This window comes from Coloeus monedula (assembly GCF_965178545.1).
Source record: "Coloeus monedula genome assembly, chromosome: 8".
Classification (NCBI taxonomy): Eukaryota; Metazoa; Chordata; class Aves; order Passeriformes; family Corvidae; genus Coloeus; species Coloeus monedula.
Window position 1 is genome coordinate 26263584 of NC_138788.1, and position 20094 is coordinate 26283677.

The 20094-nt window shown below is 43.9% G+C and overlaps 1 protein-coding gene across 1 annotated transcript in view; it reads right to left on the bottom strand.

Moving 5' to 3' along the window:
- Positions 1 to 20094, bottom strand: part of NT5C2 (5'-nucleotidase, cytosolic II) — a 60856-nt gene that overhangs the window by 8455 nt on the left and 32307 nt on the right. Inside the window, exons 4-8 of the mRNA XM_082286515.1 lie at positions 5373 to 5490; positions 3872 to 3967; positions 2471 to 2562; positions 2223 to 2280; positions 866 to 959 (exon numbers count right to left, since the gene is read on the bottom strand). Coding sequence (XP_082142641.1) covers positions 866 to 959; positions 2223 to 2280; positions 2471 to 2562; positions 3872 to 3967; positions 5373 to 5490 — 458 coding nt within the window. The remainder of the gene's footprint in view (positions 1 to 865; positions 960 to 2222; positions 2281 to 2470; positions 2563 to 3871; positions 3968 to 5372; positions 5491 to 20094) is intronic.

A 20094-nucleotide genomic window follows, 5' to 3' on the forward strand; every position in this document is an offset into this window, starting at 1 on the left:
GTAGCAGGGACCATCACAAACTCTGTGATCCATCGATTCCCTCACCATGGTAAATAATCCACTTCAACAGCATTTTAACCCTTTCAGAAGGGAATACAATAGAAACAAACAAAAAATAGATTTGCCATACCAAACAAGACAGTTAATGACCTGTCTCCAACACTGACCATAATGCTTTAGTCAAAGGCCAACTCCAACATGTATCACACAACACTGCATAAGGAAAGAAAAATAGATTCCTGACTTCTGCATGGGTAAATGGACCACCACAAGTACAACTGTGAGCAGAGTTCTCCTGTGATGGTTCTCCATCCCCACCCAACAGACTGCTTGAATGAGGGAGAACAAGAAAATCAGGTCTTTAACCATATGTTAATGCTCACAAAATTATATTCTGAATTTGTTCACAAGAGTGTGCAGAAGATGAAATGCTGCTCTCTAATTAGAGAACAGCTGATGTATTTCTCTCTTTAATGCAGGTACTTTTTAATGACATAGGATAGTGCCAATGAAAACAATTTGCAGTAGAATACTGCTTTAATAATTAGGACAATGTTCAAGTTGTGGATTTGAAGTGCAAATACCCTCATGGCATCACGCTCTAAAACCCATGAATTACAGTACAAAAATGGAGTCTGGGCACAAGAAAAAGGAACAGGAAGCCAAGCAAGATATGTTCCCATACTAAGAGGGCAGTTTAAATCTTGACTTACTCCCAAACAACTGCAATCTATGATTTGCTCACTAGGCGGCAAAGCCGGGCCCTTGCCCAGAGGAGGCAGAGAACATCTGAACTCAGGAGTTACAAACCAGCCCCTCTAACCCAGTTACAACCACACATGTCCCAAGGAGTTCTTGCAGTCACCTTGTAATGAACCCAGTCAACAGCATCTCTGACATCCTGGAACATACTCCTGAAGGACATGAAGAGGTCTCCATCCTTAAACCCCGTTTCACAGCTGTGAAGAGACAGAAGAGAGATTTTAGCATACAGTCACAGCAGGTAAGAAACACACTAAGGAGCAAGTTCAAAATGCTGTTTGGAGCTTGTGTTTTCATCCTGCCATCATGGTTTCTTATCTACTACTTTACTGAAGCTCAGACTTGAAAGAAGTAACCGGAGTTTAACAGGAGCTGTGTGCTACCCAGGAATGTCTGTGCCTCCACAGCAGTATCACAGCTCCCTGCAACTGTAACTCTTACTTCTCACCCACAGTATTACAAGAAGGTAAAAAGACTGCAGAAAACTGCAAAAATGCAGTTTGCAGCATTTTACAGAAGATGAATAGTACTGAGGGAATAAACAGAGTGGTGTCCTTTCTCCCTCTTTCCAGCACTAGAGAAGGGAGTGTCATGGAAATCACCTAAATGTAATGCTGCTGAGAGGAGGAACTGCTTCTATGTTGCACACTTAGAGTTAACATTAGAAATTAAAAGATACTCTGGAGGTATCTTTGAGACAGCCATGACAGCTTGCATCAGAAGAAATCAAGAAAGATTACACAGACCTGTATTTATTATGACAGCAATCATCATGCCTCTCCTGAGAAAAGGTACTTCACCTGATGGACTGCCTGCATAAAGAGTCCCTCCACTCCCAGGTGAAATCCCATTAAACCTTTGCCTTCTACTCACACATACGCAAAGACGACCCATCGCATGAGGTGATAAGCAGCACAGCAGCATTCACATCTGCCAGTTCAAACCACAGCTTCTTTTATGCTTATATGTTTTTGACAGCAAGGTAAATACTCATGCTGCACAAACAGCCTCTTATACCACACTGAGCACTTCACCTCTAAGTGTGCAGTGTTCTTTATTACAACATGAAGCACTTGTGGTAACCATCTGAGGAAATTCAGCCTTTCATTTACCAGTTCAGACATGGCTCCAATGGACACAGGTTCAAAATGAACTGAGTGGTGCCTGTGACCATGCTGTAAAAAGTCAGCAGTCCTAGAAGCTGCCCCAAATACCAGTGTCAGTCAGTATGTTGGTACTTATGTACTCTGTGAAGGAAACCTTCATAGCCAGCCTCCACTGTACACACAGATCAACTCATCACCACTAAATTATAGGGGGCCTGAGCCTTCCCCCACCAAAACCATTTGAGGGGCCTCCACTGATATTAAGAGCAGCTCCATCTGTGCTGTATTGCTCCTGTATAATATAATAACAATCTTACTGTTCCATCAACACCTCAAAGCTGAGGGAATACAAACCTCGTGTACCGGTCACAGTTAGTAAAGAAATCCACCAGGCAAGCCAGCAGGTAGGTCTCTGCAAGGAAAGAGAGGGAGATTATAACACAAGGACAACATCATACACCCACCTAACTCTGGGCCTTGTGCCCAAAGGAAGAAAGTTCACGTAAAAAAACCCAAGCAGAAAAGCAGAGTACGACATCAGCAAAGCTTTACTGGCTTAAAGGGCACAGAAAGAGGACTGTGTTTGCTCACATTAGACTCACCTGGTAGATTGAATAATGTGTTCAAAATGTAAAACCTATCTGTGTCATCTCTCTGGATAAATTTATTTGGATATTGCTCCCGTGTTTCAGGCCTGAGAATAAATAAAGTGGACAAGAGTGAAACCACAAAACATAACAAAGATAAAAAGTGTTGACCTGCAAAACAGAGTTGTAGTGGGGTCTACTAACCAAAGTCTGCTGTGCTTTAATCAACACCGAACTCCCCCATATGCACTGCTGGCACAAGAGCAAAAGTGCATCCAGGGGTGTTCCCTGGGACACTCTGACTCCAGCAGAACCAGGACAAAGCCCTCATCGCTGAGTCAGCAAACTGAGCAGAGCCCACACAGGGACACAGAGTGGTCCAGAGTCCACAGCTCGACCTTAAGCCCCATGCTGCTGGCTAGGAGGATGCTTTAAATCATCTGCACTTTCATTGTTTGCTCATCTTAAACTCTCCCCCACTTTCCATGCGCTGCTCTCCACTCCCCCAGCAGCTTTCAGCCAGGGGTGTGCAGGGCTCTGCTGCAGGAGGCTCGCTCAGGGCCCTCTGCAATTCATCAGCAGGGTGGCACTGACTGAACTCACATCATTATTCTGGTCTCCTTAATTTCTGCAGCTTCTAAAGATCACTTTAGGCTCAAAGAGGAACTTCAGTGCATATACAAGGGCTTTTTTCTAAATTTTGGAGCCCTGATGCAAGGACTTAGAGGCCTGCAACGACTTTGTCACCCTGGGGGCCCTGAGCTTGCCTTGCCTTCCATTCATATGCCCTTGTAGCAGGAATGTGGGAGGCGGGATTTGCTGGGACACATCAGGCACATGGCACTGCAGTCCTCTCTGCTTCCTAAAGCACCCTCTCTGGGACAAGAAACACAAGCAGCCAGGGAAGGCTGCAGGAGGTGGCATGCAATGCTCTGTTCTGACACCCTCAAAGGTCAGAAACACAAAGGGGTAGAGCAAGCTTGTTCCTACCCCAAGCCAGCTCAGGCCCTCAGACTTTCTGAGCAATGGCTGTGGAGCTGACAGCCTCACGGGGCACAGGTCCTCATGCAATGGCTTTGTCTTGACTGACAAGCTGCTGACATTAAACTGTGCCAGGGCAGGTGAACAGACCCTGGATGATTCCATCAACTCCTCCCCACAGCACACGTTCTTCTACATCCAGCACACTACGGATGTGCCTGTGGTGGCACAGCCCTTTCCCTTGTAAACATCTGGGCTGCTGCTGTACCTGGGACCCTCAGTGCATCCCCATTTAATCCTGGAGCTGTAGAACCATCAAAACAGCATCTGCTGTTCATAGAGTCCCTGAGACTCCTTATACAATGGGTGCCCTGAGGATCATTGACAGAATAGAGTGTATTAAGTCAAAAATAACAGCCAAGAGTCTGCACTCACCCTCTGAGGAAATTGAAGCCATGTGCACACACTAGGAGGTTCCCATAGGCATCAACTTTCAGCAGATTTCCATAGTGGGTGTCAAACACCAGGCCTCTGTTAAGAAAGCAATTTAGGATACGAAGAGGCAAGTGCATCAAGGGGTGACCATTTTAACAGCAGCTAGAACAGCTCTAGAACAGCTTTGCTCACTTGGCATGGGGCATCTGAAGGAGCTGCTGTTATGATGCAGATGGGGTCCCTACTTTCCCTTTCAGCTGGTGGCAGGTGAGCAATCAGAGCCCAGCATCACCAGGTGGGAGAGACACCTGACCTGCTCCCCACTGCCCCCAGAGCGTTTGACCTGAGAGGCTCAGCTGTGCACCTCCCAGGGGAGCTGTGGGCCTCCTCCACAGGGTCACACACCTGACACCTCTGTCGGGCTGCAGGGAACAGTAAGGTGTGATAAAGGAATTTCTCTCCTCTTTTTCATGGCTCTGTCACAGACAAAGCCAGATGGGGCATGTAACCATGGCACAAAATGCTTGGGACATTCCCAGTTCTGACTCTGGCAAAACTCAGTTATCTAGCAGCTTGCATCTGGAGAACGCAGCCCTCCCACAGAGACATCCCTTCTGTCCCCTCCCTGAGATGAAGCTAGTGGATTTAACAGAGCTCTCATCACGGGTTTGCAAAGGGCTATGCTTTGTTACAGGCAAGGGCACAGCCAGCAGCAACTCTCGGTTTAAAACACACTGAGAGGAGGGAAGGAAGGAGGCTGCCAGGCTGAAACTGGAACAAACCAACAGACTCTCTGGTCCAATCTTTTGTAAAGAAACTCCAAAGGAGTCAAAGAAGCAAAATCCAGCAAAGGCACAACTGGAAAGAAATTAAAGGTGCAGAGTTAGATCAAAAGCTTTGTTCAACACAAACAGTGCCCTTTTTACCTCTCCTACCCAAAGACAAAATGTAGGAATTTAGTAATTTTGCACCATTAACTTAGCACAAAGTTATGAAATCAAAAAGTTACTAAATCAAATGCTTTTGACATTTGATTCATCTAGACAGGTGAACTGGATTGGTCCCACTTTTATTCTTGTTAACTGTCAGCTTGATTTTCAGGATGTCTTACGCACCAGGACATTACTAATTAAAATCATTAAAGAAAAGAATTCTGAGACATGCCAGCAGCCTCTTGGACAGTAATGTCTCCTTCTCCCCCTGATTCTGATTTCATTCCCAATCCAATTGTGTCTCTGCTGTCTTTGCTTTGAAAAGCTATTTCTGGACCATGTTTACAGCAGGGTTCTTTTCTTGGATGCTCCCTCTTTGCTGGCAAGGATTTATGTGTGCAAAGGCCCCCCACATACTGGATTAGTCTTCTCCCTTCCCCATGATCTGTGGCCAGCCACAGGCTTCACATCCACAACTGAAAACCTGGCCTCACGTGTCACCTGTGAACTCCACAGAACAAGTATTCGAGGCCTCGAGCAGGTGGGGTCAGTATCTGTTAGTCATTTACCTGGTAGGGAATGCAGGATCATACACAAAATTGAGCAGCTCATGAGGGTATCCAATGGAAACTAATCTTTCTACGGTCAGGTCAAATCCAAGAGATTCGTATTCAGGGGATTTATACACTGTACCAAGATGAGATTTCAGTTAGAAAATTTGAAGACAGCTACGGGGTTAAACAAGAAGGCAATTAAAAGTAATGTACCCGTTCTCCCTCCTCCCTCCTCCACATACCACTCCCTCATCCCCCAGCCCAGAGCGTGGTGGAATTAGCTCCTGCCCCAGGGCTGCAGCGAAGCAGAGCTGCAGTTTGAATTTCAGCAGCAGAGTGCACCAGATGAAATATCCATCAGTTTATCATAGCTCTCTGCATCATGGAAAACATATTTCAAACAGCAGCTCCTCTCCCTGCAGTCCTGTTGGGCAGATGCATGAACACTCCCTGTTCCACCTGCTCCAATTGGGTTTTGGTTTGCTGTGTTTTTGCAAAGCCGATAAAGAAACCAATAAATTGTGGGAACACATGTATTGGAGGTTGGAAAGGCAGAAATTCATCACTTCTGTGCTACTGTTACTGCTCTGGATACAATCCCAAAGCTTAGTATTGCTCCAGATTTCATCTCAGGGGAATTAATGTTTGCTGCAGACTACGTTAGCTTGAAGGTAGAGCCGTCAAGTTAACATATGATTTGTTTGTTAATAACACCATATGGTACTGTAAAAATCTGTTCATTGCTACCCTTGTGCATCAAAATGTGGCTTTTTAAAGCAAGCTCACTGCTCTCACGTCAGAGGAGCTGCTCACCTGGGACACACACCTTCCCTTCGCTCCATGCAAAAGAAACAGACTTGTTCAACTAAGCCATTCCTATCATGCGGCCTCTCTTCTTCCTGCGAATGACCTTCCCATGTACTGAAAATGTTACTGTTTAATCAGATCATTAAATTACCTCTAAAAGGCAATCAGGACAGATGGAAATCACAGAGTTTCTCTGGCAGTGTGTTTACGCTCGCTGCATGTCTGCAGAAGCCCAGAAGATAAGGGGCTAATGTGCATGTCTCAAACACTGAGACAGCTGGATAGTCATGAAACTGACCAAGGACTGTTGGTACTAACAACCAGGGATTGTTGGTAATAACATGTTGTGAGAAAGAACTGGATGTGGCTGGAGAAGGGGGCTACGTGGAGGTAAGGGCAGCACTTTTCTGGGACAAACATCCTTGTTCTGGCTCCTGGAGATAAGCACAGCACAGCTCGAGCGCAGGAAGGAGGTCGAGAACTGAGCATGGACTGTAGGGGGGAGATCAACACCACCCAAGACCCTCCAACCCATTTTCAGAAAGGTCTGGAAGAATGAAGTACACATGGCAACTGATTTCCATAGAAAGCAAGAACCCTGTTTTCAAGGTGGGGAAAACGTATCTATAAAAAGATACCCTCACAAAGCCCAGGCGTGCGTGTGCCCCAGGACATCCCATGAGCTGGATCAGTGCTGCTGCCAGGACTGGTGATCTCTTTTTCTCACCTTCTTCCTTTCTTTCTCTCTCCCCCTTTTTAATTCATCTCTTTCTCTCCTCCCTTTTACCCTACCCTTTTACTCAAACCCCACTGCTGTGTGCTTGTAGTAGAAGGTCAGGGACTAACATACCAATTTTCCTGCCAAGTGTAATTTATTAATAAAACTTTATAAGCTTTTGTGGACGCTCTGGCTTTTGTCATTCCTTCTGACCACAAGAACTTACAAATCTTGGGTGCTCCCTTCCCCTTAAGAGTGGGATACCATAATGTTGCTGTCTTAAACTGGTCCTAACATAAATAAATACAATAAATTGACTGCAATGAGGGTTACCATGGGTTCAATGGGTCCAACTGCCTCAAACACTTGAATATTTCAAATTTAGCTGAAAATGTGCAAGTTATGCAGTAAACTCATTAGAAGACAGACTGCTTTTCCTAAGAAAGATCTAACACATCTGTAGGCCTCACAATATATATTAATACACATTGTCTATACTGCCCAGGTAATCACCAGCATGTATATTCACTGTGGGATAAAGAAGTTCAATCTGAGAGGAGAAAGCAAAAAAAAAAAAAAAAAAAAAAAAAAAAACCAAACAAAAAAACCCTAAAAAAAAAAATAGGCAAGGACTTTAGATGAAACAAGATTGTAAGAACACTGAGATCACAGTACCCATGACAGAGGGCTCCCATATCTCTAAAGAATCTAAAAAGCACCAGAATCCCAAGAGTTAATTTTCCCCATTAAACTAACAACATTAAGAATGTAAAAAGCAAACCTGTAATGGTCTTAAACAGATAACTAAAATCAAAAAAGCAGTTATCAAAATCTTCAAGCAATATTATACCAATGGCAAACATCAACAGCATGATACAACATTCAATGCACGTAGTCTTTTCTGTCCTTTAGGAAAGGAAGGATTGACTGAGATATAGATAAGAATAAGCAATCAAAAAGTACAGTAATGAAGAAAGCAGTGACTGACAAGGCAATTCTGGGGAGTGAGCTAGAGTTGGAGGGAGCAATAGGCAGTTAGGTGATGAACAAAATTGTGAGAGTGACACCAGAGCATCACCTGGAACACGGAATTCCTCTGATGCAGGACAGTAAAGGCACTTCCCAGGGAAAATGCTTATAAGTACCCCTGCACATATTCTCAAAATGTGAAAAAGCTCCCTGTTAAGTGAAGCAGACTCCAATCCCCCGCTCTGTCCATGAAGCTGCTGTACTCCTCCTTCTTTGCCTCCTGGGGATTTGACCACATTACCAACTTAATCCATAAAACATCACTTCCAAATAAAACATTTCTCCAAGGAAACCCTGCTCTTTCTGAACTCACCAACCACGGTGATGCTGTCCAGACACAAGGAACCTCAAGGAGCACACTGGCATCTCCTCTGGACAAGCAGAAGTGGTTCATCAACAGCTCCAGCAGAGCCTTTCCAGGGAAACTGGAGGGCTTTCTGATGAGCAATCTGTGTATCTTGTTAACACTCCACCAGGGAACAGCTGCACGGGACATGGGGTCAGCTGCTCACAAAATGCCCTCACTTGATTTCTTTCTGTATTTGCCTCTCTGTCTTAGAAAAAGCACCACAGACCTCCTTTCAACTCTCTAAGGAAACAAGCTGAAACACCATTAGGAAAAAGGCTGAAGAAGAAGTATCAACCTCAGCCTTCATCATCCCAAATCTCTGCTGAGGCAGTATATTTGATTAATTAGGATTAATCTAAATGTTTCTTTCGGGGGGACAGTTATTCCACGTACCTCTCAAACCCTAGATTTTGCTTCCTTGATGTCTCTTTGAATAAAACTAAACTCTTAGCTCATCTATGCCTCAGATCCCATCTCTATCTTTCTACTACTCCACAATATCTGGAAAATGAGAGCGTTCTCCTTGACACATGAACTAAACAGAGACACAGGAAACTGGACTGTGAAAGGGACAATAAATGTTCTCTAGTTACCAGCATATTTACTGCTCCAGATAAACTTTCCTTTAATTAGACACACAGCTGGGAAGAAACTGAGCTCTCTGAGCTCACCTTGACAACACCCTACACCACAACACTGGCTGCATCAACCGAACAAGCCACAACCCCCTGACATTTCTTGTAAGCCTGTTCAAGTAACAGGAGCTTCCTCTGGGCAAACAAACCATCCACCTCCTCAGATCCAGTATGGACAGGCTGACATCGCTGCAACTCTGGCAGCACATCTGGGGAAGATGCCCCAGTTACAGGTGTTACTAGATGAAAAAATTTCATTATTGTACTCAGGGCTTGTTGTTCTCTCTCATGTCTTGTTTACTTCAGGCAGCCATGAGGAAACAGAGTAGAAAGGACAGATCAATACTTTTTTCTGCAGCTGCATGATGAAAACATGTTTTAAACTTTGCTGGAATATCCCCTCCCTCAGACCTGGTTGCTGAATCCTGGTATCTCTGATGGAGATAATTTGTGTGCCATGGCAACGTCATGAATTCAGCTATTTGCCCTGCAGCGTCTCCCGTGCCCAGCTCTTTCACCCAGTTGAGAAGGGCCCAGTCTTCCTGCATCCCCAACTCTGTGACAGGGGAGGAGGCAGAGCCACAAATACATTTTCACACCATCCTTGCCCAACACACATGGGATGACAGTAAAACCAAAGTACATGCTACAACTTCATCTGATTTGTTTTTCTTACTGCTTGACGGCCATGTCTCTGCCACCAAGCCAAGTCCCCAGCTCCAGAGGAGTTGTTATTTTAATAGTCCTGTTCCAACACAGGCAAATGCTTCAGCAGCACAGGGCAATCAGCACCCAGTGCTCATGGATTATGCAACCAGGGTGGAAAGAAAACAACGAAAGGTTTTAAAAAAACAGAAGCCAGTTGACAGCATTCCAGCTTCCCCTTAATACCGTCACTTGGCTTAACAATACACCATTAAAAGGTAAAAAGCAGTACCCCGGAGTGAACACTGCAAGCCTTCAGGTCTGTGATGAGTGCGGGCATCCCTGACTGACACAGGATGTGCTAGGAGGGAAGCTGGTCTGGAATGAGCAGGGGTTTTGCAGTAAGGTATGCAATTCTCATGCATTTGTGTGGTTGTGTTTACCTTTGCTGCCAAGACACATACAATTTTATAGCCTTCCTGAAAAGGAAAAAAAAAAAAAAGAAAAAGAAAAAAAAAAAAAGCTCTCTACAGAGGCTCCAGCTTATGCAAAATGCTGCTGCCAGGATTTTAACTCACATGAGGCAGATGCAGATTCAGAGTGTCACTCCAGGCTTGACGGAGTTACACTGGGCTCCCCTGTTAAAGAAAAAAATCAGACTGATTTTAAAACTGCAACAGGTCTGTGCCATGTGGGACTGTGTCTGCTGGAGCTCTGTCCTCTGGTAAGCTCAGAAGCTGGCCTGGCAGTTATTCCAAATACACTTACAACTGATTTATAGAAGAGGCACAGCTGGTAATCGTGCATCCTGTAGGCAAAATTCTGTCCTCATATCCACAAAGCAGTCTCAGACCATCAGCTCAGGGATAATTAGGAAGAAGAGGCTAGAAGCACATTGCCCAAGTGACACAAACCCTTTGTGTTTCTATTGGATGCAGAGCAACGGGTTCAAGAAAAGGTCTCGTGCTCTTTTTGGGGCTTTGCCATTATGGTCCATTCCTCAGTCAGTGACAAATTACTCCTTTCAGGACACTCATTTTCTATCTCACCATAAAATGCCTGCTAGTGTCAACACAGGAAACTTGGGAGACTGAGTCAGGAGCTACTCTGGGAACCTGAGAAGAGAATTTTGCCCTACACCTTGAAGGTGCTCCCAATGAGAGCCTTGCGCACCAGGTCAGTCTGTGGTGCATGTCTGCATTTAAATGTACACTTGGACATGCTTTCACTTGGGCTTTCATGGGCAAAGCACTGCAGGATAAACCAGCACCAAACCTGCACACAGAGCTGCAGTGCTCTCGCTGGCAAGCACACACAGGGAGAACACCAGAGCTATTTTGCAACTTACAGGTATGCACAGAGTAATCAAGAATTATCTTTGAGATCCAATTTGCACTAAATACAACGCTGAACTGGTTGGAATGATGTTGCAAAAATGACCCACAGAAGTATGCAGACCTCCTGGAAGGCTTCTCTGAAAATAAACGTTTAAAGCCTGTTTTGTTTCAAAATGAATAGCTGGGGAAGGCTGAAGTGCATGTGATGGCTCTGCTTAAGCTGTGGGGAGGAGAAAGCCCTTAAGGGGCTGCCTGTATCTTCCCTTGTTTCTCCTACACACACAAATTCAGGCAGGCGAGCGTCTCATTGATGGTTTGTTCCAGGGCTTGCCAACACTTCTTACAAGGTATTCATGGATCTTAGGAAAGAAGCAGGAGTTGAAGTTACAATAACGACCCCTTTTTGCACTGCTTCAGTTGTCTCCCATTTGTGAGATGTATTTGCTGTCTCAAACTGCACATCTGCAAGCCAGTCCTGCCTGACACTGTATTTCCAATCACTATGGACTTGGTGCTGGTAAAAGCCCTGAACTGGGAACAGCGACAACACACTGATTTCCCATACCACCCAGGCAGCTTCCAGGAAGCAACTCCCCTTCGCCAGAACCCTCATCTAGGAAGGGAAAAACGAGCTCAGGAGGTTGCTGCAACAATAGAAACCTGCAGGGAGAGCAGCTCCTCCAGGCAGAGAGGCAGAGCCTGGACCACTAAACGATGACCTGAAGTATCACTCATGCCTTCCTCCGGGTTTTCCCCATCTGTTGCTCTCTTGTGACGCCCTACCACCTCCTGAAGGAGTTCTAACCCTTCCATCTGCCAATTCCTCATCTGCCTCTCCTCCCGGCTGGAAGGCAAGAAGCAGCCCAGGGAAAGGTGCTTGCAATGCCCCCCCAAAACAAACCCACATTGGCAGGGCACTTCACGGGAGCAGCTGCTTCCTGCAGGTGATGCATCCCTGCTCTGATCCCTTGGGCACACACTGTCTCGACTCCTTCCCCACGCAGGTGCTGAGAGCACTGTCTGTGCTGCTGACTTTCAGGTGTCCAGACAAGATCAGTATTTCTTAAACTAGAGGTGATGACCTCCTCCAGAAGGGCTGCAAAAAGCTTTAACAAATACTCAATCTTCAGAAATGTTACCCGCTCTCTGGGCTCTCCAGAGGTAACACAAAGACAGGTAAGGCAAAATGTGGGCAGGTAATGCATAGGGTTTTGCCTTTTCTCTGACGCACAGGAAATGCAGCCCAACTACTTTGTGTTAAGTCTTGAAGAAATGAAAGTAAAATAACTAAAAACAGGTTTTTTCAGTTGCTGCTTATTCTCCAGTGAGTCAGGCATGCAAATCAGGCAGTTGGGGACATACATGGGCAGGTGGAGAGCTGGTATCCAGATTTATGTGTCTCAGGCACAACATGCATAATTAAGCTTGTACAAATACATTTTTGAAATTACACAAACCTCACTTATAGAGCAGGATCAAAGTGCTGCTCTGAATTGCACCACAAATAAGTAATGCAAGTATGTATTAGGAATAGATTTCTATCAGCGTTGTGCTGACAAAAACTGCTTAGTTAAAGCCTTGAGGACTGAGATCCCCTTTTACAAACCCATCCCCTGTTAACAGTACAAATATCTGTTTCCTGGCTCAACAATGTCTATGAAATGAGATCCTAGCATCCCAAAATAGGATAGATCTATCCCCAGAGCTCTCCATTCTGTCACTATCTCCTTTGCACATGGCCCCAAAGCCAGGCATTTAGTGTCCACTATACTGTGTCTGTGACAGTCACCCCTCCACGACAACCACACCACTGGCTATTACACACAAGCTCCAAATACTCATCCTCTGGCACTTCTGATCTCTTCTGATCACTTCTGACCTGCAACTCCAGATGAGAATCCAGAGGGAAAAAGCCAGTGACCAGTCCTGGAAGTGTTTGGGACACTGGATTTAATTAAAAACCAAACTCCACTGAAATAACAATACCAATTAAATGTACTAGTAAGTGTTGGGCAAGCATTTCACATGCTGCCATATAGTGTGAGGAAAGTCTGTCTCAGCTGCAGGGCCAGAGGTCTGAGGATCCCCAGGATCCTCACCAGGTAGTGAGGAATGCTGTCTGACCTCTACACACCGACCCTCCTTTCCGGGTATCTTATCTGCAAAACTTGTTACAGAGCAACACCACTTTTCATATACAAGTGGAAACGAGGAGAATTTCTGCTCCATCATACTAATGACTTCAGCTTCTGTGTTACAGGGCCTTTTCTAATCAGGCAGGTATTGTCAGGCACTGCCACTGAAACATAACAAAAGGGAAACGCTAATGTTTTTCAAGCTATGCTGCTCTCCCTGTTAAAATAATTCATTACTTACCCAGGAAGGAATCTGAAATGTCATGTTTAAGTTTCACACCTGGGTGTTAACTACCCTCAGTTTTGACAGTGGAGTCAGACTGCTCAGCTCTGATGGGAGCCCAGACTCACACTTGGCTTGCACAGCCTGGCAGGGTGTTGTCACTTTGCACTGGAAATAAAGCTGAGGATTTTCTTTCCCATGAGAACTAGAAACCCTGCAGAGGGACCTGTACTGTGGGACCCTCTGTACACTCAACTGGCTCGGCAATCCCAGGATTGGGGATGAGCACAGACCTCCAGATCCCCTTGCCTTGCATCTCTCTTTCCAAAGACACATCAAGTGTTACCTCAACTCCTGCCACGGCCACTGCAGGCATTTCACTTCACAATATCCTCACTGGATATGAAGGGAAAAACACTTCTATTTAAAGCTCTGCTGTGTCCAGCAGTGGTTTGGGTCGTCTCTGCCCACGTAAACACGTGTCCTGCCTGCAGGCAATGGAGTCGAGCACCTTTGGGCTGTGCTGACCTGGGAGCTCAGTGCCTGTAAACAAACTGACAAAGTGGTAAACGTGCCTGATTGCAACCACAAGAAATCCCAAATGAAACCCATGGGACGACTCATATGTTTTCAATTAGGAACACGGTGAACTTCTGACTTGCCATTTGTTTATGAACTCGGCTGAACTGTGACCATAAAGGGTTTGTCTACAGTCAAAATGAATTGAAAACCAAGTAGGAACAGGCTCCAGTCCTCTTGACTCCTGGGGTTTGATTTGAAGCACTAAACCATAAATAAAAATGCACATTATTATGGAAAGCAGAATTACAACACTTCAATATTTAAACTGACTTTTCATAATACTAAACAAAATGGGTAGCAACATTATGCTTTGTTTCTTTGAATTTTTAATTTTTCAGTCTAAATGAACAGAAAACTGCTGCCATATTGAGTATAATTTTCACTTAGCCACAGAAATCTTTTCAAACACAGAAGTGACCTGTGCAGTAAGACTAGGCTTAGTGTTTAAGCACACTTCAATATTTAATGTGCCTTTTCTATTCCACTAAAAATTATGTATTTGTAGTGATCAGCAAACAATACCTTGATGAAACCTCCAGGTGCATCCCAGAATACTTTTGTATGCTTAACACACAAGCTGCTCTGCCCTGCATGAGCAGCCAGATCTTGCACAGCGCCTTTGTGCCCACGGATGTTTTTGACAGTAAATCTGATAACAGGAACTGAGGCAAGGGTCACTAATCACCAGAGGGTTGAATCTTTTGGATGTGAGCTTCAGTGGCTCCACGGCACCCTTTTGTGATGATGCCAAACACAGGCTCTGGGAGGAAACCAGCACTTCCCTACAGAGCAGCACCAGGGCTCTGCAGTCCCCAGTCACAGCACAGCCCATAAAGCAGCGACGCTCCCACTGCAGCCTAAGAGCAGTGGAAAATTCCTTACCTCTAATGCTCCTGCAAACATCCCCAAGTGCACAGCACAGCTTTCGGCTCTAAAACCTCTAACCTGGAACTGTATCAGCTCCCTTTCTCCCGCTCTGCATGCTAACGGGGTATGTAAAGACAGGATCTGTTGTTGCTTCAAGAACTGACACAGCACTGGATGTGCAGCCTGGCTGTGAATTGCTGGGTCCACACTTCAGGTTGTTTTTAGTGCTGTGTTTCTACTTGCATTAAAAAAAAGTGTTGTCAAGTATCATCAGCTTTAACTCTTCCCAAAGCAGGCTTATTAGTGCTCTGATTGGTAAATTCCAGATATTTTTAGCTCTCTGCTGCTGCACTTTGTTTGCCTTCGATGTAACAAAGATTTGGGCTGTTTGAATATGCCTCAGAGGCTGGCAGAGCAGAGCTGTTGTGTTGGAAAGATTTCTTCTGCTGAATAAAAATGAATAGCTTGAGGTAAGAACAGCAGCACTGAGGTCACATTTTGCATGTTGAGAGAAGCAACTCAGACTCTGCAATTTAAGGAAACTTCAGCTTGTCTATTTTAATAGTTGGTATAACTTTCCTTTGCACTGGATTAATATTTAAAAGATGACTACAGAGTCACCTTTCTTTTACAGGAAATTTTTACAGTTTCCCTGACACAAGAAAATGTTTTCTATGCTTAACAAGTGGCCTTCACAATTTACCTCTCTCAGATACAGCCCACTGTGAATTAAAATCCCATATGGGAAATATCCCTGCATTTCCATGGAAACAAACTACTGTGCCAAAATATGAGCTTAGTTCTTCAATGAAGACTTATGAACAGGGAAGAAATAGTTGCTTGGGCTTCAGGTTCAAACATAATTTGCTAGCATCTAGAAGTAAGAAGGAAATTACTCAAAGGCATAGTAGTCATTAATACAATATATCTAAGGCATTTTTTAGGTTTATCAGCATCCAAACAGATCCAGCTTCTTATTTTTCTCCATTTTCACTGAAGAGAGTAAGCCTCCAAGGCTACACATTTGTTTAACAGTGTGCACCTGGGCTTAGATACAGCACAAGTGCCCGTGCTGGCAAGAAGCCACATAGAGAAGGTTTTCGGTAGCATGCTAAAATAAGGCATTCACAAAGCAATGGCACACATGTGATCTCAGAGTCAAAGCCTTCTGTACTCTCAGCTTTAGTTCCTCCTACAGAGTAAGCTGTTTGAGTCATCACAAGGGTATTTGCAACTTAATAGTACTTCTGTTGTGGTATTAAGATTACTAGATAAGGGGGTCGATTAGATTGAAAAATGCCTCCCTATTTTCCTCGTCCTGCCAGACGAGAACTCGCCTCGGTATACTAACAGCCTGCTGACCCAGCTTGGTGTTATCATCATGTTTTTAAGAGCAAGAAAACAGAATATAGCAGCTTTTGAAACTTTCCTTACACTGTGAAGAGTCGTTCTTTCAGCAGCTTCTGTTTATCACTCTGATTCTTCAAGACTCCACAGACAGCAGATTAGCAGTTTGTCAGTCAGTGATTTACTGGGACAGAGCAAGCAACACATGCTTTCTCCACTCCTCATTCCCAGCACCAGCATGTGAGATCCCACAGCTCCAGACCTCGTTTGCTCATTACACAGCTTTAAATGGTCAGGCTCTGAAGAGCAGCAACACAAAGAGAGCAGGGACAATAACCACTGCGCTGGTATTTGAAAAAACATCCAGCTCAAAGCATACTCGGAACAATTTGGCTTCTCCATCTGCCCTTAGCTTTAAAACACCAATGGCTAAACCAGCCTCTGAAATCTGCAAAATCTGCACCTGTCAAACTGGCAATGTGCGAATGTGAAAAGGCAGACAGCAGATGTGCAACCGTCAGGGCATCTCCCAGTCCTGGCTAGGACAGTTGGAAGGCTTCTCCTGTACATCTACCGATTCCTTTCTCCAACCACGACAATGTTTCTGTACGACACAAAGAACTGCATTATCCAGCAAACTGGGAAAGAAGCAAAACTGCTTAGTATCTCCCCAAAAAAGCCTCAAAGCCTGTAGTCCTTCCATCATGATGAAACTAAAGGCAAACCTGTACCCTAAGCAGGAGAGCCTCATTAGAACATTTGCATTGGAGTTCAAGCACTAATGACCAGACAATAACAACACCTGAACTGACATTCAGATACGTTGTAGTTGTTTACAAGTTCAGTAGTTTTTTTAAGTATTCAGTTCAATCTTTCATGTATAAAACTCCCACATTTATAATTTGTTTTTCATTTGTGCAATCCAGAAATTCTTTCATACAATTTCATTTGTCCCATTTCTCAGTTGTACAAACTGAAACACAGAAACCTGATAGACTCAGCTACAGTAAAAATAGTAGATGGATTGAAGAACCAGTTCTCAATTCTGCGGTCACCTTTCTCCCAGATCACATGCAGCAACAATCCAATTCTACCTTCTGGCTGAGTGTATCTTTTCCAGAGCCAACAGGTAAAGAAGAGCATTTCAAAAGTAAGATGAAGGTGGGAAAAATTTTCCTCTTCCAAATTGCAAGGATGGGTTTGACACAAACACCTGCCTGAGGAAGGGGCAAAACCTGTTTATGCATGTTGCACTTTGCATTAAGTTGGGAAAGACTAAAGCTGTCTTTCCCATGTGATGAGAAGGGAAATGCTACAAGCTGAAAGCATAAGCAATTTTGCAATAAAATCTTTGCAATGCACCAATCCTTGGCATTAAATTGGCAATGTTTCCAGGACACAAGCTATATTCAAATCAGATTATGTTGCATTAATCACATTTGCACACAATAAACCTAGTATTTTTCAAGCCTCATTTCCCCTCCTTTTTTATTGAAACCGTTTTCAGCAGCCAATGATAATTTTATTATCAATTTCTGGAGAACACAGAAGCAGCAATGAATTAAGCACAGGAAAAGCATTCCAAATGAAAGCATCCTGTCTACTGATATTACCTCTTATCTACTTCAGAGACAGAAGATAAAACTTTCAACAAGGCCGTAACTTTCAGAGAAGAGTAGTCACAGAGGAATCTTTTCAAGCACAATTGAGCTTGTAATTCTTACTATCCCTCTCCATCTGCCAAAGGCCCAGTGTGAAATTACAGCCAGTTTGGGAACCCCACTGCTTTAGCTCTGCTCCTGTCAAGGGACATCTATCCATCACCTTATTGTGCAGCCTGTCCCATTTAAGAGCTAGTAATGCCAAGGCCTCCTGCATTATTTGGATCCAGATCTAATAATTAAGTGTAGCTCACACTGAGTAGGAAGCAGCCAAATAAAATGCTGTGTGAAACCAATCTTTCTCTGCTGCATTTCCAATGGATGTCACCGACTCCTCAGGCTCAGGTGAGTGTCACAGTGAAGACCCTCCACTGACATACCTTTATCTTACTTTCTGCACTTAGCAGTAAACACAAAACAGAGAAGGCTGTGAATCTTTTGGATTGCATGCAACATTTTCCTTTACCAAAGCACGGGCAGTTTTGACAGTACTGGTGAAAAAAAGGCAGGCAGACCAGAAGTGTTAGTGACTGTTGATCTTCCAGCTGGATGAATAAGCAGTGATGAATCATTGAGATAATAAATGAAACTACTATTTAGCACACAACAAATAACTACGAAAGGACCTTCAATCTCTCTAATTTGAACAGGAATCATTCAATAATTCTCAATTCTGCCCTGACAGCGAATTCAGCCATGGCTGTAATGCCGTGGCTTCCCAAAGAGCAAGGGCACCGCAGGGAACCGGCAGGGCCTCGCTCCCAGGCTGGCAGGCAGCAAGGTCAGAGGTAGGGAATGAAGGGCTGTGTAACATCACAAAAACTTGTCTTAACCTCCACTAACAGCAAGGGCTGAAATAGCTGATGACCCTTGTTTGCTTTGTGACTCTTGTTTGTCGCTGCAAACTTTAAACAGCAACTACTTAACTAAGCACACAAACCACAGTCAAACCCTGCCATTCTTCCTGCTCCTTCCACTTGCCTCCCAGTAACACCTAGCTTAAAAAAGCATTATTTTAGGTACTAAACATGCTTCCCAAACAGACTGAATAGGAAGGGGCCAGCCAGTTTCACACATATCAGAGACTTCAGAGCCTCTAGTACTAAAGTATCCAGAACATTAACCTAGGGAGATTTGGGAGTTTCCATACACGTAAGAGATCTTATTCACCCCATGAGAATACAACAACAATCCTTTATGGGAAAACAAGAAATCTAAAACCTGTGAGAGTTATTTCAATTTGCTTTCATTTTATTTTCCCAGCAGTCAAAATCAATTCTAGCTGTAATCACAGTGATTACAAATTCAGCTATTTAAGGTCCATCATTTCTCAGAAGAAAAAGCTAAAAGAAAGAGCTTCAGGCTCTTCAACACAAAAAGACTTTGTTTGCCCAACCCAACCATTAACATTATTTCTCAATGCTATGCAAGGAAAGAGAGAAGCACAATCAGGGAACACAGGAGTTATTTACAAAAATTCGAAGTTTAACCTAATTTTGACTAGAAAGTGAACAAAACCACTGTGGAAATGCTGTATCAGACAGCCTTGAATTCTTCTAAATTCTGAGTTAAGTGGTTCTTTAATTTAATAACTCTAAGAAATGCTACTCTAAAAAATAACACATGAAATTGTACTTCATGTGCAGTGTAACATGATAATACTAAAACTGCTCTCAGCTGGCAAGCTGACATTCTCAGACATGCTGGTAGTAGAACACGATCACTGCAGCCTGTGCATGGTAGCTGTTACTACAGATTTCAAAATGGAAATGCCAGGTCCCTACCAAAATTAGATTATTCTAGACAGAAAAGATGGTTATTGTAAGTAAGTCTGTGTCCTTAAACTTGTAAGGTACAAGAATAAAACTGTCTCAAGCTTCTAAGTTCAAAATACATGAAATGATTCTGACTTCTCTGGTACTGAACCACCTCCTGAGGAAGACTTTTGGTGCTACCAGTGGTCATTGGTTTGGAAAGAAGAAAGAGAGACAAGAGACAGGAGTACTTCTTTACAAGACAGGTAATTCAATGTGTATCAAAATAACCATTCTTCTGAGATGTCAAATGTATGACTTCATCAGTCTACTTCTGATGTGACAGTTCACAACAGAAGGCAACGGCACACAGAGATTTTGGCGGGGTCAATGACTCTGCCTGCCTTCCATTGTTGAATAGGAAGATTGTGCTTGGGATATTTTAAAAAACTTTACAAAAAAGTGGCTTAGCAATGCCTGAAAGTACAAATGCAGAAAACTAGATGAGGAACTAATGACACTGGAGATGCTTCTGTTCTTTTCCTTGGCCTATTTACGTGTTTTGAATGGTCTCCAAAAGGCTTCTGCTCAGCGTGCGCCATCTGGTATGCAGATACCATTTACAGATGTTAAATTACACATAAACTG